Raw genomic sequence first — 16,539 nt, forward strand, 5'->3', positions numbered from 1 at the left:
CTAGCCAGAAAAGTGGTAAGCGGTGGTAGGTAGCAACAAATTCTGTTCAGAACTGTCATTACCTAGTATTTATGCACTATATGAAATGTATAAACTTGGCAAATTGGTTTCAATTGTGAAAACATGTTATTAGTAAATATTAGTAGTATGCATAACTTGGAAAGCAGGTATGGTGGTTTTATACAGTGTGTCTGGCTAAAAAGCTTACAGAAAAGTTAGGAAACTGTTTATGTTCTTTCTGTGGCTTTGTGGGAAGGGTTCCTCTCCTAGTTTCTGTTTTATTCAAACATGTTTTATACAATGTGCAGTTACTACTATGTAGCAGCGATGCAAACAAGTGTCAATAATCTGAGCTATCATTTCATGACTAGTTTGTCTGAGATTTCTGTATCTGTATCAGTATAGCCGGTATAACAGCCCTTTGGCATAACACACCAGCTTCACAGGCACGCGGTGCGGCGTCAGCTGGCTATATCACACCGAACAACTTGTTTATCAAGGACTCCTTGGTTTTATACACTTGCATTGGGAGTGTTTCTTAGAATCTTTTCAAGAGTCTAGATTATCAGAAACATATCTTCAGATGTATTCTAAGACATTTTGTAATGTCTCTAAAACTTTTATATATGCATATATTATAAAAAGTAGCAACAAACAATAGGTCTTCTTTCCCATAACATTACCATGATTTAGGAAATTTCATAGAACCAAAAATCTACCTGAGCAACTTGAGTAAAATCTATGGCTTTTTGTAACAAAAAATTGATGATTTTTATTTCTAATGATTTTGATGAAAATTCTATGTGTAAAGTGTACAGTTGGTTATTGTGTGATTGAGTTAAGTGCCTTAACAGTGTGCTTTGAAAACTTCATACATATGCATGTATGTATATTCTCTAAACACAGTAAGAAATAGTATTTGCATCTTGAATCATGCTTACTATGTAATAATTTTCCACTTTGAGTGTTGTAAAAAAAATACCATATGATTTGAGGAAGTGAATTCATAGCAAGGGCGTTAACTCTATGTTGTACATACATAATGCATACATATCAATATACAGGTATACGTACAGTTACAAATATACAAAACTTGTTGCTGACAATTTAATTGCAAGTAACAGCACGAAAAATGTTTTACGAGTTGCAAAATTGGAATCTTTATGCCCTAACTTGTATGTACAAAGGTGCATATGAGCTGTACAAGCCTAGAAAATTGAACAGTTTTTCTATTAAAATTGCTATTGCAGTTTGTCCTATCTCTTTCTTGTGGTGAGAGAACTCTGTTTTCGGACAGTTCTTTGCTCCACTTCTTTCCACAGCAGAGGGGGTGACGGCTGGTGTTGGCTCTTCTGTCTACCCACCCTCCGTTTCTTGTCGGGGACCTTTGGCTTTGGTTGTTGTTTCTCCTGTGGCACGTGTATGGGCATCCAGGGAACGGGGTTATAGAAGCTGGGAATGGGGTAAGCAGCCCGATCATGGTAACCTGGAAGAGAGAATTTGATTTTGAATTTAAAAACCAAAGCTAGCTGTATTTCTCCAAGCCATAGCCTGACTACATCATTCTTCTAGCAGCCCTTCCAATGGCCAGTCCCTTAGAACTAGTAGAAGGGGTCCCAAGTTATTTTAATACTAGTAGCCCTTGAAAGAAAGAGATGTGTAACACAGGCTATAAGGGCACGTCGGCAGAACGTACTGCACCTGTGCGAAACCCGTAATGTATTGTACATAGCACTTTGGCAGAATGTCTCATATAAGGTTGTGTTTGCTCATATAAGGTTAGCATTTCGACAGTAGTTTCCAAATGTTGTGTCGGAAAGAATATCCTCTGCAACAGGCAAAATTCTGATGCAACGTTGACCAAAAACCCAACGAAAAACGCAAAAATACGGGGTTCTGCGCAGGCGCAGTACGTTCTGCCGACGTGCTGGCTATAAGGGATTGTAACTTTGTGAAACGCCCTGAACGTGTGAGGGTCTAACACACCTGTTAAAACTCCTCCTGTGTAACCAAAACTGTGGAACATCGGTCTGGGTTTTGTCTTGGACTTCTTTAGCCACTCGTTGTACACTTCTTCTGCTTGCTTCTGCTTCTCCTCCTTCTCTGCTTCTTTTCTTCTTCTATCCTCTTCCTGCTTTTGTCTTATTTCTTCCTCCTTTTGTTTCTTTGCTTCCAGCCACAAATCATACTCTTTTTTAGCTTTTTCCTGGCAGAAAGAAAAAAATTACATTATAAACCTTACAATGCTATATTTTTCAACCAGTCTTCAATATTACCACACAATTAATTTCAGCTGTGCAAAATTGCATGGATGTTTTTCATTATCCAAAGATATTAATGTTTTTCTGTAAACTACATTACAGATGATTTTTTTTTCAATCAAAAGTTACATGTCATACTAGAGGTTCTTCAATACCAATACTTACATGTACTTGTTGCTTTTTCTGTTCTTCGATTTCTTTCTCTGCCTTTTCTTGTCGAGCTTTTGCCTTCCTCTGTATTTTTTGCTGCAGTGTTTTCTGCTCTGCCCATTCCTTGTGCTTCTTGTCTGCTAGTTGCTTTTTTTCTTCCTTCTCTTTTCTTTGCCTTTCTTGTTCTTCTTTCTCTTCCTTTTCCTGACATGGAGAAAAGAAACAAATTGAATATTTCAAATCAGACATATGTACAATGTACATAGTATAGGGAGATGACTAAAATTCCAGCTCTTTCTGTCAAATGTTCTTTGTTCTTCTAAATTCTAGTAAAATAATAAAAACCTTAGACTGAAAGACTTTGCTACAGTTCATAAGCCAACCATACTTGGACATCCCTAGTCTTCCTCATAAGTGTGTTGGGTTCTTTAACATGCAACGGTTTGACTCCATAGGTTCCCTCATACATGGAGCCACTGTCTTTTTGTCCCTATCCATAAAAGGACAATGCATACCTTATAGAAGCCATATGATGTCTAGTAGAAATTAATCATTACATTGATCTTATGGTACTGTTTTCTTACCTTCCATGCCAGCTTTTTCCTTTTCTCCCTCTCCTCTTGAGTTTTCCTGATGACCCATTCCTCCCAGTGAGAAGTCTTCTTTTCCTTCTTCTGTTTCCTGGGTGGAGGAGGTTTGGGTTTCGGTGGCTCAGGAGGTCTCTCTTCTCTGTGGAGAAAACATCACACGTTATTCTAATGGAATTGGAGATCTTTTTCACACAAGTTAGTGTGTGTGTACAAGCGGGGGTGGGGGGGTGCACATTGAAAATGATCCAGTATTCATTATCTACAGTACCGTAGTGAGTACCATTGTTTTAGCTCCAGGCCAAATTCTGAGACATGTCATTCTCAATCTGCCTGTCAATCTTCCCCTAACCCATGTGCTGTCTACCAATCCTCACCTGTATGGTTTTCTGGACTCCTCATCAGACAGGTCAGAGTCAGTGGGCGTGGTGTAACTGTCATGTGACAGGATGGACAGCAGGGAGTCCGTGGAGTAACCTGTCATAGACTCATCCGAATAGGTCCTGCAAGTGTAACACAAGAAGAAAACATAATCAACACAGTTTTGTTTTTAATACAAATACAACATGAGAGGAAACAAAAAAATAATTTTCCTCATGGTTTCCCTGCATCCAGATACATGCTATTTGGTGGAATCCAGTGTTTTCACCAGGCGACCGTCCAGCCGTCCTTTGACGCTCTCTTCCCGCTGGGGACGGCCTGAGCCAGAAAGGAGACCGTCCTTTATCAACAATTATTTGCCTCTCAAAATGCGGGAAATAGCCTTTGAGAGCGTTATAAATTTAAAAATTTAGGACCACTGTAGTAAGCTCGCCGCTCCGCCCTCCATGGGACGGCCTTTGGGCGTTGGTCTGGCGGAAACACTGGTGGAATCATGTTGCTAATGGCAGACAAAAACTATGGGCATTCAGTCATCTTCATAGACAAAATTGTGTTTCTACCAACTACTAGTATATACTAATACTCAGCTGCTAGTACTTGATCCAGGGTACGGGCTAGACCATGTACTACATGTGCTTAGGGAACAGTAGATACCCACCTGTTAAGCACCTTGGTACTCGGTTGGCTGTACCGTGGAGGTGCCCTCCTCCTCCCTACCTCCAGTCCAGGGATGTTGTCAGTAGCCAGGTCATCAGCCAGGGTCCGGTGGAATGGGGGGTGGACTGGGCTGGACTGGGGACGACTTCTGATCTCAGCATACATACTCACAGCTGGGTACAAGGATATACAAGTATTAAATTAAAACACAACGTCAAGTGTATTCACTTGTCATGTCTTTTGAGTTTGAGAAATATAAATAGCCAGTATCATGCCAGACACAGACTTTGTGTTTGTATATTTTTTTCTCTTTGGTTTGAAAGTTTGAAATGATGTTTTAAGTCAGTGTCGTTGGCATATCATCAAGATATAAATTTTTGCACCAATTATTATAATTATGCTATCATAACAAATTATAGATATTTTGTAACACAAAATTGTATTTGGTCCTTTGCACTATGTTGTGTAGATTGCATGTGCTACAAAAACATATCTGCGTGTGTTTTTTGATCTTGTACATGTATGATTTTTGATTCAACAGGTAAAGAGTCTATAGCAACCATACAACCAGTGTCTGATGCTTTGCCCCCCTCCCCCTATAGATTTTGGCCCAACGTCTAAAATAAGTTATAGCATCGCGGAGAGAATAACTGTATCAATCTTACCTGGTAGATATGTTCTACGGCATATGTTCTAGATGTTCATGAAAGAATGGGAATCATCGATCCTTTTGATCGATAAATAGAAGAAATCGGAAGCAAAGTTGTCTCCAGACAAGATAGATGTTTTTGTTTTGTTTTCAAAATGGCGCTTATCCCGTCATCCTCTGCGACTTGGAATAAACCACATACGATAAGAAATAGGTATGTAGTTAGGTTAAGAAATATAATCTAAAAGAATTATATCTTACAAAACTAAAGAAATGAAAATTTTTATGAAAACTTATTTCTATATCACTGATATAATATTTTCTTCTGATATATTTTCTCTTAGATTATTTTAAAGACAAGTTGATGTTAACACCCCTATAATTCTGGATATGATGTAATGCCCTAGCATCTTGTACCCAGGGTACTTTGTTACTCTGCAAATTTTCCCCATTGAAATCCTGGGAACGAGGTTCCTAACAAATACCTCAGTTTCAAAATGGCGGCGCGACGGTCGATTTCGGCCAGTTGACTTTGTTTTTGTTGACATTATCGCTGTTTTCGTCAACAAAGGCCAACCAAGTTTATTGAAAATACCAAAGGTTAGTAGAACACAGTTATCTGAATCCTCATTTCTTCACAGAGTGTTGACAAATCGCGCTGAAAAGCATGAGACGCCTTTGAGTTGTGTTCCGTTGTTTTGTAGTAACGACGAATTTTTTTGTGGTGAGGTAATAGTTTCTAGTAAGTTTCCTCGAATTACTTGAAAGAAAAGAGAACAGCCCCCAGACGCAAGCACCTTTTTGTTAAGTATAAAATGGAAAGCTGTAGTATGCAACATCGTGAAATTTGTGCAGCTAATTCTTGATGTAATAATATATGGCGCGCTAACATAGATAGATATCAGTGATAATGAAATTACTAGTATCTAGGACAGTAAGGACAGTAAATTATAGGTGACCACTTGTTCAACCAGGTGTTGGCCTTGAATACTAAGATACTTTCATGTTGTTGTAGTTGCCAACTTTTGTTGCAGTTTTCCCTTTCGGATTACACAATTAGTTTGCAATTTTAGTATTTTTACGTCTTCCAGGATGTATTCATGTATTGTAGGTTAGGGCTCAAGCCCTAATACAGTAATAGTACCCAACTGAAAGTTATGACAAGCAAAATTATTATGTTTTTAACATATCATAACAAGTTGCTTCTCTGTCCATGTTGTTGTTGTACAGGTGTGTGAAGACTAGCCCTCAGCCATGGCCCCCCAGGTGGACTGGGATCGCCTGATGAGGGTGGACCCAGACAGTATGGGAGAGGAGGAGTCAGACATGATGTATGACATGTTGTGTAAGGCAGAAGGGTCCGGAGAACTCAACGAGAGCCCAGAGAGACTCATACATCTCTTCAAGGTCACACAGGCCATTATGAACGTAAGTAAAAAACTAAAACTCAAGGTTATTACTAAAATGTTTTGATAGACTGGTCCTAAAGCCCTACCCTGGTGTGTTATACCGAAGGACGGTTTATGTAGTACAGGCTATACAAATACAGATATCAACCTACTAGAATGTGACTTGTCAAAAGCATAGAAATGTGAGAAAAGGAAAACATAAAAATGGAAACCTTCCTTGAATATGCAGCAACTCTCTGGTTGAACCACTCATTGGTTGAATTGCTAATTGCCTTACTGTCATTGGTTGAATTCAATTGCAATCATTGAATGAACTTATAATTGAATTGCTATCATTGGTTGAACTGCTAATTTTGATTTTCAGTCAGAATTGATCTATCACTTGGGTTCTGCACTAAGAGCATGATATGATATTTGACATACAAAACATTTCATCACATAGAATGTTCATAAAATGGCAAATTACCCAGGACCTATACAATGCTCTGTAGTTTAACTACTGGTTTTGTTTTTACTTTCTTGATATAGGAGAAAGCAGAAGAGTCAAAAGTCCTGATGGAAGAACTGGAGGCAGATGCTAAATCAAGTAAGTGTATTCTGTACAGGAAAGTGGTGATTGATCTGTATGAATGTACATGTATCATACACTTGTAAATTTTTTTTCATAAAAATTGTAACCATCTTTTACTTGTTTTGTTACTACCATTGCCTTTGCCAGTTCATATTTAATGTTCAACTCTTTCCTTGCTACACATAGAACAAGAGAGAGAAGACCAGATCCAGGCCCTGAAGGATGAAGTGAAGGATCTGAAGAGATATGGAGGAGGTGGGGGAGGGTCAGCAGCAGACAACACCAGGTTGGTCCCATCATCTTGACATGTCTTTAAATCCAAAATCTGTAGATTTTCTGACTTCTAGTCTAGGCCTTTAGGATATACATGTACCAGTAAATGGCAGGGAATTCTTTTGGAATTACGATACAGTGTTACATACTCAAGAAAGTATTGCCGAAGTATGAAATTATCCCACTACTGCCACCATGTTATGTTGGGTGGTTTCTATCTTTCAATTATCTAGCAGGAATGACACTGATAAGTGAGCTTACTCCAGGTTTATTGTGACCTTGTCAATCCATGTGCAGCGGAGTGATACAAACTTACGAGAAGTGATTCAACTTCAAGCTTCCTTAGGTATAATGAAGTGCCTGATAATGAGTACCAAGGTGGCAGTTATTTCATGCCTGATGATAAGAAAGTAGTGCAGATGTACCAGCTTCTTTGTTGAGTATGTAACAGGCTGAACTGAATGTTAAGATTTGAAATGTTGACGTCTACCGTCCCAGGTTCCTGCGTGAAGAGATCCGTGAGTTTGAGCGTCAGGTTGATGAGTTACAGGAACAGGTGAAGGAGCTGGACAGAGAACTCAGCAAGGAGAAAACAGCCAGGGAAAGGGTCAGTACTAAATACTGGCAGTGAGATTGTTCTGAATACAACAAGAAGTTGTCCATTCTTGAGTCTTATGTTCTTTCATTCTCTATATTCTTTGCATACAGTCAGTGCTGTTTTTGTTAACTTACTGGAAGACTTGTTTAGAATGAAGAAAATGTGTTTTTTGTTTATTTTTTTAGCCTTTGTTTATCCATTGATGCCATGAGGTAAGAGGTCAGGGTCAGACAAAATATAAGATTAGATACAGCAGGTTGATGAAGTCCTGCCAAGTCCAGAAACATATGGTAGTACACCATCAGTATCCTTACACATACATGGTTTGCCAAAAAATGAGCTAGATTTTTAAGGTATGTGTGTAACCAGATGTAAGGCTTGGCGTAGCTCCCGGTCGTTAGACAGAGTCTCCCGAGCCCTAAAGTTGCTGTGTGTGAGGTCGAGGGAAGGCACGGAGTCTCCGACAAGTTCGTTGCAATGGGACAGGTTTATTCTGCTGAAGACCCTGCGTTGTTACAGCGAAGCACACCCGCGAGATGGCGCTGAGTAACAGTAGGTGGGACGGTAGTTCCCCTTCCCTCTCCGCGGACTTCGGGAAAACCCCTTAGCTGGCTCGGAGCCGAAAAAGTCTAAGTTCGGTGGCTCATGCTGACTTCGGTGACTCGGGGTTCCCGTGCTCGTGGAGTCCGACGGAGTTGCTTTCTCCCTGATTGTTAGTGTTTTCCTTCTTTTATTTCCTCAAAATCGGGGTTCCGCCCTCCTCCCAAATTTGGCTATTCTCCTCAGAATTGGTCATAGCCGATTGGCCAAAACTCTAGTAATTTGACAGAAATCATTTATCAAAATCAAAAGTCTCTTACCGATTGAGCAGACATTTGGGAGGGAAACATGAGTTCTAGTTCATTAAATCCTTGTTTTCCGGGGATCACGACCTACCCTTTGGATTAACCTTTGTCGAGTTCATGTCCTTTACAGAATCAAAGTTACAAGCGGGGAAACCCCTTTAAAACGTTGTTCCCACTCTTGGTATCAATAACAGAACGAATTTGGAGAAATAACAAGCCTGCCAAAGGCTGTATGCGGAGTAGAGTTTGTCCTGGTCGGGACGCGGGACTCCCCCGTCTCGTCAGTTACTCAGCGCCTTACAACAAGTGACAGTTGGAGGTTTCCGTTATACTTGCTAATAACTACTCAACACTCTCGGGGTGTGACAGATCAGAACTAATAACTGGTGGGGTCTGACCCCTACGCGTTACAACAGATTTCATTCATAACTGGCCGGATCTCTGGAACTTATTAGATATCTTGATATAACGTAACACTATACTGCCGGCCCAAGAATGAGGTACGCCGGTTGTTAGCCGTGCTGTGTCCAATAAAGATATGTCACTCATCATTACTGGTGATTGACTGTCGACGCTAATTATAGTGATCGGGTGGGCTCCTTACATGTGTCCTTAATTTTGGTATGTTCTTAAATGTCAAAATAAAGGTTGGGGGGAAATAGTTGACTGATGACATTGTCACGTATTTGCAATCAACTGACAAATTCCAACCAATGCTTCGGATTCAATTTTCCAGATGGAAACGCGAGCAGAAGAAGCGGAGACGGGGGCGAAGGAGATCCGTCGCGAGGTAGAACGTCTCCGGGAGGACAACCGTGACTACCAGAACCAGCTGGACTCACAGCGAGAGACCCTCATGATGAGGCGCGGTGACGACGTCGAGAATCGAGACAAGATGAGGGAGAAGAACAGGCTCATCGCTGAACAACTGGAGGAGATTCAGGTCAGTTTTGTCATTTCTGTGTATGGAAGTATTGTTTTGGGTGGCTGAGTTGTGTGTCTGTCTGAATTGAGACAAGATGAGGGAGAAGAACAGGCTCATCGCTGAACAACTGGAGGAGATTCAGGTGAGTTTGGTTTGAAGAGAAGTTGTTGAAAAACTAAATAGTACTAGAAAGGTAACATTTGAAAAGCAAATCCATAATGTGTACTTTTGCATATGGTTTGCTCTGTTAATTCTTACTCAAACACGTTGAATTTCATATAAATACGGTGACAGGAGTCTAAATCCCTCCTGCTATGAAACAGCAACATGATGTAACCCTATAACAGTTACCATGTTGATAGACTGTCTGGTTCAGGACATTGACCTTTTGTGTAAAAAAAAGAGTCTCTTTATTTGTCTTGTTCAGAATCTGACGGATGCAAATGACGAGCTACAGAAACAGGCAGACCAGATGCGGCGTAACCTGGAGGAGTCTGTGGGAGACATGGACAGGATGACGGAGGAGTACATGAAGATGAAGATGCTGGTCCAACAGTCGGACATCCTCATGGACCAGAAGATACGCGAGGCTGACTCTCTACGAGAACAGGTACAATAGGGGTGGACATTGGATCCTTGGGGAAGGGTACCCACTTTTGTAGAAATGGTTGTGGCCCAGAAATTTTTGGTCATAAGATTTTGCATAAACCATTATCTTTCAACAAGATGATTGAAGGAAAAAAATTAAGTGACATTCATAATTCTATGTAGCATATTTAAGATGGCCCTTGCTAAGCTTATTTTTGGTACTCTCTGCCACAGCACTGTCAGGCATGTAATTTGGATTTCAGTTGTAACTTTTCGTGTCTACCAGTAGTGCAACTTTTGGTGTCTCACAGACAGATATATCATTCAAAATATCAACATCTCTTTCCTCATTGTTGTAAAATAAGGCACACAAAGTAAAATCCAAAGCAGTATGTGACATGAATTAAACTGCTTTGGATTTTACCTATAATTTTACCGTATATCTTGAAACCTTTGCTGCAGTTTTATTTTTGTAGTGAAGAGGTCACCACAAATTTATGACACTGTGAATATGCATTTCCATTGTATGACTACAAACTACTGTACTGCAGCTTTGTTTCAACTGTAAATTTAAAAAAAATGTGAAAATAAATGAATTTTACAGTATCAATTCTCTGTCACGTGCAGGTGGCAGACTTGACGACACAGCTGCACGCACGCTCAGAGGATGATGACCAGGTGATGCAGGCACTGGGCACGAAGGTGGAGGAGTGGAAACAGGCGCTGGCAGACAAGGACGCTGAACTGTTCGAGGCTCAGGGCATGATCCGTCAGCTGAAGGCTCAGATCAGGGCAGCTGAGCTGGACTCTGATAAACAGTCTATAGCTGCCATGGCGCAGGTGGGTCTGTCAATCAATCAATCAACCAATCATGTGCAGGTATTAGGTGCTAAAGCATTTCATCAGACCTGGACTCTGATAAACAGCATATAGCTGCCAGTAGGTCTGTCAATTAATCAATCAATCAATAAATCAATCAACCAATTGTCCAATCATCTTCAGGCATTAGGCACTCAAGCATTGCTGCTTTAAACATCTTTCTCCATGACACTATATTTTTAGTATAACGCCTTCAGTTGAATCTATGATTCATAAGAGTTAATGTGAAAATATTTTTTGCAAATCACCCAAATCATGAAGCCAAAAAAAGAAAAACATTACTATGAAAAATACCACTGTCACAAATAATTTAAGGATATGCCCTTAAAATGAAATTTAACTAGCTATTAGTTACCAATATATGTCAAATTATTTTTCGCAAATCACCCAAATCATGAAGCCAAAAGAAGAAAAAAATTACTATGAAAAATACCACTGTCCTTAAAATGAAATTTGACTAGCTATTAGTATTATCATAATCAAGTTTATTAAAATTTAAGATTTCTTGGGTTTTGCAATTTTTTCTGGAATTTTTTGTTGTTGCAGGCATTGAAAGAGCGTGACCAGCACATTGCACAGCTAAAAGAACAGCTGGAGACAGCTGTGTCTGAGATGGAGACCAACGCTGCCAGGATGGAGGACCTGGAGAAAGAACAGAGGGGCACCAAAGGTACAAAACATCAGATGTTTTATCCTACTGCATTTTTCATTTTACCCTTTCTATCACTGATTGATAAGAACAAAATGTGATGAGGTTTTTTATCTCAGGTCTCATCTCTAACAAATAATAGTAGTAAATGAAAACTTCTATAATTTTCAAAGACATTTGAGCATGTAAAAGTAATTGCGACTTTTAATATCGGAAGTATTGTTTTGGGTGGTTTTGACAGGCAGAATTACAAAAGATCAAACACAGGAAACTTGAGAGCAGGTTGACAGCATATGGGTGGGGAAGATTGACAGGTAGAGGTCAAAAGGTCAGACATGGGGTGAACTTCTAAGGGTTATGTTGTTGTTGTTAAGGGTTCTGAAAACCCATAATACTTCCTAGAAGTTTTAAATCTTTGATTTCTTTTTTGTTTAGGGAAACCCTCTTTAGTTCAGCAGAACAGAATCAAAGACTTGCAGTCCACGCTGACAAAGAAAGACGAAGTAGCCAGGAACGCAGAAGAGCGGATGGTACAAGCTGAGGAGGACGCCAGGGAGAAGGACAAACAACTGACAGAGGCTCTCACTAGGATGAGGGAATATGAATTGGTACATGTTTTGTTTATCTCTGTTTATTTGTTGTTTACTTTAAATTTATTTCCTTACGGGTATAAAAAAACAGGTTAGAACAAAATTAATGCTTTACTGTAGTACATGTACACATGCCTTTAAATGTTGAAATGCAGAGTTTTTAAAGAGGGACAAAACAATTGTTATTTGTTTGTTTACTGTTACCAGGGAGAGTATGGGTTAGCGGAGGCTGTGCAGGAGATCAAGGCACATAAAACTCAACTGAAGGTCAGAGAAAGGTCAGTATGTCGCTACAGTAACCTGCAAGTGCAAGTCTTTTTTTAAGTAAGATTTTTACGACTGGATGCCCTTCCTAACGCAAACCCAAACCCTAGTAGGGCCCAGGATCCCTCTAACTGAGGGGGGAAATACATGTAAAGTGCCTTTCCCAAGGGCACAACGTCTGGGTACATGTCCGGACATGTCTGGGTCCAACCCTGGGGATTGAGCCTGGGTCCCTTTGCTTAACAGTTGCTTAACACCATGCCACACAGAAAATACTGAGCAAATCTCGTATCGTTTGACAGATCCATAGAAGAGCTGACTCAGCACATCAATAAGATTGAGCTGGAGATGAATGACCTGTGGGATGAGAATGAGGACCTGCGGGAGAGGCTGGGACTGGATCCCAAGGAGCCGCTGGACATCTCACAGTTCCGCAACAAGAAGAACATGAGGAATGAGAGATACCGTGCAGAGAACCAGGTCTGGATTACATATTATGTCGATTTTTATCCTCTCAGGAAATGATAGAAGTATAACATAAGTCCTCAGGTAACATTATTTTCTGTATCTATAACTTCATACAACACGTTTCCACAACATCAAACCATCTGCACCATCTGCAGGTGTTGATGAAAGAAGTAGAACGACTAGAAGAAGAAAGGATAGAGTTGAAGCAGCAGGTGAGAAGACTTGCCCAGGAGAAGGGACACAGGTGAGTTTATGGAGATGCCCTTGGTGCTGAAACTATTGCTGTAGTTACATCTAATAGTATGTAATCTACTATTTTTGCGGTGATGAGTTTTTTTTTCATCTTCTACCAAATAAGAAATTAATGTAACTGGTATAGCCCACAAAGTTGGGCTGCCAACTATGGCAAGTTATGTTTCCAAATATGGAAGGGTATGTTTCCAAATATATGGAAGGCTATGTTTCCAAATATGGAAGGTTGTGTTTCCAAGTATGGAAGGGTGTGTTTCCGAATATGGAAGGCTGTGATGCCAAATATAGAAAGGTGTGTTACCAGATGCATGAAGTTGTATTGCCAAATATGCAAAGCTGGATTGCCAAATATGGAAAGCTCTGTTGCCAAATATTGAAAGCTGGGTTGCCAAATATTGAAGCCTGGATTGCCAAATATGGTGGCACAGGTGGTAAGATGATACCTTTGTGTACAGGGCTGTTGAGATGGGCCTTACTGCTAGTGACCTCACAGCCATTCAGGACTTCAAGGAACAGCTGAAGAGGAAGAACCAGGGAATCTCGGAGAAGAACCAACTTCTTGGAGATCCCCAAGTCCAAGAACTGAAGATTAAGGTATTTTAAGACTTGATTTTACCAAAATCAAAATTATTCAGAAACTTTAAAGAGGATTTTTTTTCTTCAATATCATTTTGAATGAAAAGCGAAAGGAAAAGAATTGACCCCCCCTCCTAAATATTGAGTGGAATTGCCCTTTCTCCATATTAGGTCGAACAGCTGGATAAGGACCAAGAGCAAAATGAAGAACGTCTTAAACAGGCCAAGACTGAGGTGGCCGAGTTCAAGTCTCGCTGTAAGGAACTGATGGAAGAAAACAAGCAACTGGAGAAGGGCATGAAGGAGATCTTAGACGCCATCAAGGAGTCTCAGACTGGTCCACAGGAGAAGAAGGAGGTGTATCTAAGATGTCCAACCTTGGAGCATATGTTAACTGTGAGTTTCTTATGCCTCCTAGCAGGTTGCACAGGAACTACAGTTGTAGTTTTAATTTGGTATAGTATTTCACTATGTAAAATGTATAGTATATATTTCCTTTGAATGAAGGGCACTGATTGCTTATCACAACATCAAAATCATGGGATAGGTTTTTGTTAAAGAATATTAGTGCCTCCTAGCAGATTACAAGGGAACTGCAGTTACTGAAACAGGTGTAGTTTCCACTTTTGTTACTGTATTTCATTACTGGTAGGTAAACTTGAATGAAGGGTGTTGCTTGCTTAGTACATCTGCACAAGATCAGAATCAAGATTACAAGTGCCTCCTTGCAGGTTACAAGGAAACTGCACTGTGCAAATTGATGCATTGCTCTAAACAGAGGTCATATAATGGTGGAATGTTTTTCTGTTTTTGCCAGGCTCTGGACACCCGTGCCAAAGAGGGGAAGTACGATTCCTCGCTGCACTTCAAGGCACAGGTGGATCAGCTGACTGGGAGAAATGAGGAGCTTCGCTCAGAGCTGAGAGAAGCCAGGAACGAGGCAGCGCAGGCCAAGTCTGCACTGGAGAAAGCTGAAACCAGGGTTAGGCATACAACTTTTTTTTCATAAATCTAGTACATGCAAACTTCCATATCATACTGTTGAAAGCTGTGCGGAAAATCTTGTTGATAGAAATATTTTTCTTGCTGAAGAAAATATTGGGTTTACACTTTAGGCCACACCAATTTAATTTGTTGGTTCTCGGATTCCCCTCTTCGTTTTTTCTGATTTGCAAAAAAAAAAAATTTGATTCTGGTCCTGAATCAACTGAAAAATGCTCATGTTTTGCCCCCCAACAGTTGAGGAAAGTCCTTTTCTTCCTAGTTGTTACAGTTTTCCCATCTATCATTGCAGTGGTTTGATTAAAAGTTCAAAATTCAATGTTTAAATTTTAACCCAGCCTTTTGTGTTGACTTTATGGCTCATTTTGTAGCATTTAAGCCTATAATAGGATGCCTAGACCTGTTTTTATTTTTATTTTTTTCGCCCTGTCGCTTCATATTTTTTCTAAAAAAATCCGAGAACCAACAAATTAAATTGGTGTGGCCTTACAATGCAAAATTTCTATAAAATTTGTGTGTTCCAATAAAAAAAGCAACAATCACTGAATACAACAATATATAAGATGTTTAGAGTCAGAACTTTTGTTCCAACAGTAAAGATTGTTCTCACCTAGAGTTTTCGACCAGTCCATCTGGTCTTCCTCAGTAGACTGACCCAGTGTTGACGTCACACTTCAAAGGAGCCATGCGACAAGTCTCACTGGGTCAGTGTATTGAAGACGTGACTGGTCAAAAGCTCTAGGTGAGAACAATCCATCTTTCGAGTTGGAACAAAAGTTTTAAATTGAAACATGTAACTACCAACACAAATGAACTTTCATGATATTATATAACTAAATTGTGGCATCATGGTGATCGCTCGCACAGTCTTATTCATTCACTCAGTCAGATAACTTTTTTTATATGCACACAGGTACAAAAGCTTGAACAGGAGATCCAGAACTTGCGGGTGTCAGGAGGAAAGGGAGTCAGTATCCAGCCTCTCCCCCTCCCCGAGGGAATGGTTCCTTCCAGTGCTGATGTCATAGCAACACTCAATGAGTACCTGGTCCAGATTCTACATGTAAGTTTTACAATATTCATAAAATTCTTGGAGACTCATTCTGATTATAAAGTTTTGACTCAGGTCTAAGCTTACTAAGTAGGAAAATTAGCATTAATACATATTTAACCCTTTGTATACTTTGTCCAAAACAACTTTTGAAGTAACAAATGTAGATGCTTAAATGTAAATATGGGAAAAACGGATTTCAAAGCATTTTGGATTCAAGAAGTATTTTTATTTCTTTGAGGGGCCAAAAGTTGGGATTTTACTTGTTTGAGTCTTTTTGGTGTAACAAGAAAAATTTCAAACAAAGCAAGCAGAGATGGCAGACTTCACTCCCTCACGGAGGTCACAGATCCACATCCACATCCACATACACGCTGAAGTACTCACATCCTTTGGTTGGAGTAAACATTCAATGAAAAATAAAGTGCATATGACATGAAGAAGCCAAATTGAAGGAACGAAATTTTACAAGTTGATGCACCCAAAAATGATTTTGACTGGGAATTTCAAATTTTCTTACAACTTTCTATGCTTAAAGCTGGCTAAAAAAACTTGTTTTTCTATCTAGGAGTTGTCTCAAAAGGAAGAGCTGCTACAGAAGCTGGAGGGTTCCTTGGAAGACTACAGAAGGAAGTACTCTGTCATGAGACACCAGCAGGGGCTGGTGTATACTGACTTTAAGGAACATCGGGAGGAGACCCGTCTGGAGCAGGAGAAACTGCAGGAGGAGATCAGGAAGGTCTCAGACCTCAGGGAACAGGACGGAGTCAGGATACAGGAGTATAATGTGAGGGGTAGAAATTATATTAAATTTTATAACAGAATAAAGAGACTCTTTTGCACATCCAAGTGTTTTATTCAGCCGAAATTTTGGTGACCGTCTGTCACCTTCCTCAGGGCAATTCTGACTGGTT

General features: G+C 40.0%; 2 protein-coding genes across 2 annotated transcripts in view; one reads left to right on the forward strand and one right to left on the reverse strand.

Moving 5' to 3' along the window:
- Nucleotides 1–1,089: 1,089 nt before the first annotated feature.
- Nucleotides 1,090–4,228, reverse strand: LOC109463406 (coiled-coil domain-containing protein 34-like). The gene is made up of 6 exons (XM_019760222.1): nt 4,038–4,228; nt 3,376–3,501; nt 2,996–3,140; nt 2,427–2,615; nt 1,987–2,206; nt 1,090–1,486 (listed from the first exon to the last, which is right to left on the reverse strand). The coding sequence occupies exons 1-6, from the start codon at nt 4,199–4,201 to the stop codon at nt 1,257–1,259; spliced, it is 1,074 nt and encodes a 357-aa protein (XP_019615781.1). The 5' UTR covers nt 4,202–4,228; the 3' UTR covers nt 1,090–1,256.
- A 915-nt stretch (nt 4,229–5,143) lies between these two features.
- LOC109463397 (centrosomal protein of 290 kDa-like) overlaps nt 5,144–16,539 on the forward strand; it is a 32,567-nt gene continuing 21,171 nt past the window's right edge. Inside the window, exons 1-18 of the mRNA XM_019760206.1 lie at nt 5,144–5,285; nt 5,916–6,113; nt 6,623–6,680; nt 6,852–6,951; nt 7,437–7,545; nt 9,118–9,324; nt 9,734–9,916; nt 10,522–10,734; nt 11,320–11,443; nt 11,858–12,030; nt 12,220–12,290; nt 12,579–12,756; nt 12,900–12,988; nt 13,452–13,590; nt 13,744–13,968; nt 14,390–14,554; nt 15,488–15,637; nt 16,194–16,412. Coding sequence (XP_019615765.1) covers nt 5,940–6,113; nt 6,623–6,680; nt 6,852–6,951; nt 7,437–7,545; nt 9,118–9,324; nt 9,734–9,916; nt 10,522–10,734; nt 11,320–11,443; nt 11,858–12,030; nt 12,220–12,290; nt 12,579–12,756; nt 12,900–12,988; nt 13,452–13,590; nt 13,744–13,968; nt 14,390–14,554; nt 15,488–15,637; nt 16,194–16,412 — 2,577 coding nt within the window. The 5' untranslated portion in view covers nt 5,144–5,285; nt 5,916–5,939. The remainder of the gene's footprint in view (nt 5,286–5,915; nt 6,114–6,622; nt 6,681–6,851; nt 6,952–7,436; nt 7,546–9,117; nt 9,325–9,733; nt 9,917–10,521; nt 10,735–11,319; nt 11,444–11,857; nt 12,031–12,219; nt 12,291–12,578; nt 12,757–12,899; nt 12,989–13,451; nt 13,591–13,743; nt 13,969–14,389; nt 14,555–15,487; nt 15,638–16,193; nt 16,413–16,539) is intronic.

This window comes from Branchiostoma belcheri, unplaced genomic scaffold (genome assembly GCF_001625305.1).
Source record: "Branchiostoma belcheri isolate BF01 breed outbred unplaced genomic scaffold, Haploidv18h27 scaffold125, whole genome shotgun sequence".
Classification (NCBI taxonomy): domain Eukaryota; kingdom Metazoa; phylum Chordata; class Leptocardii; order Amphioxiformes; family Branchiostomatidae; genus Branchiostoma; species Branchiostoma belcheri.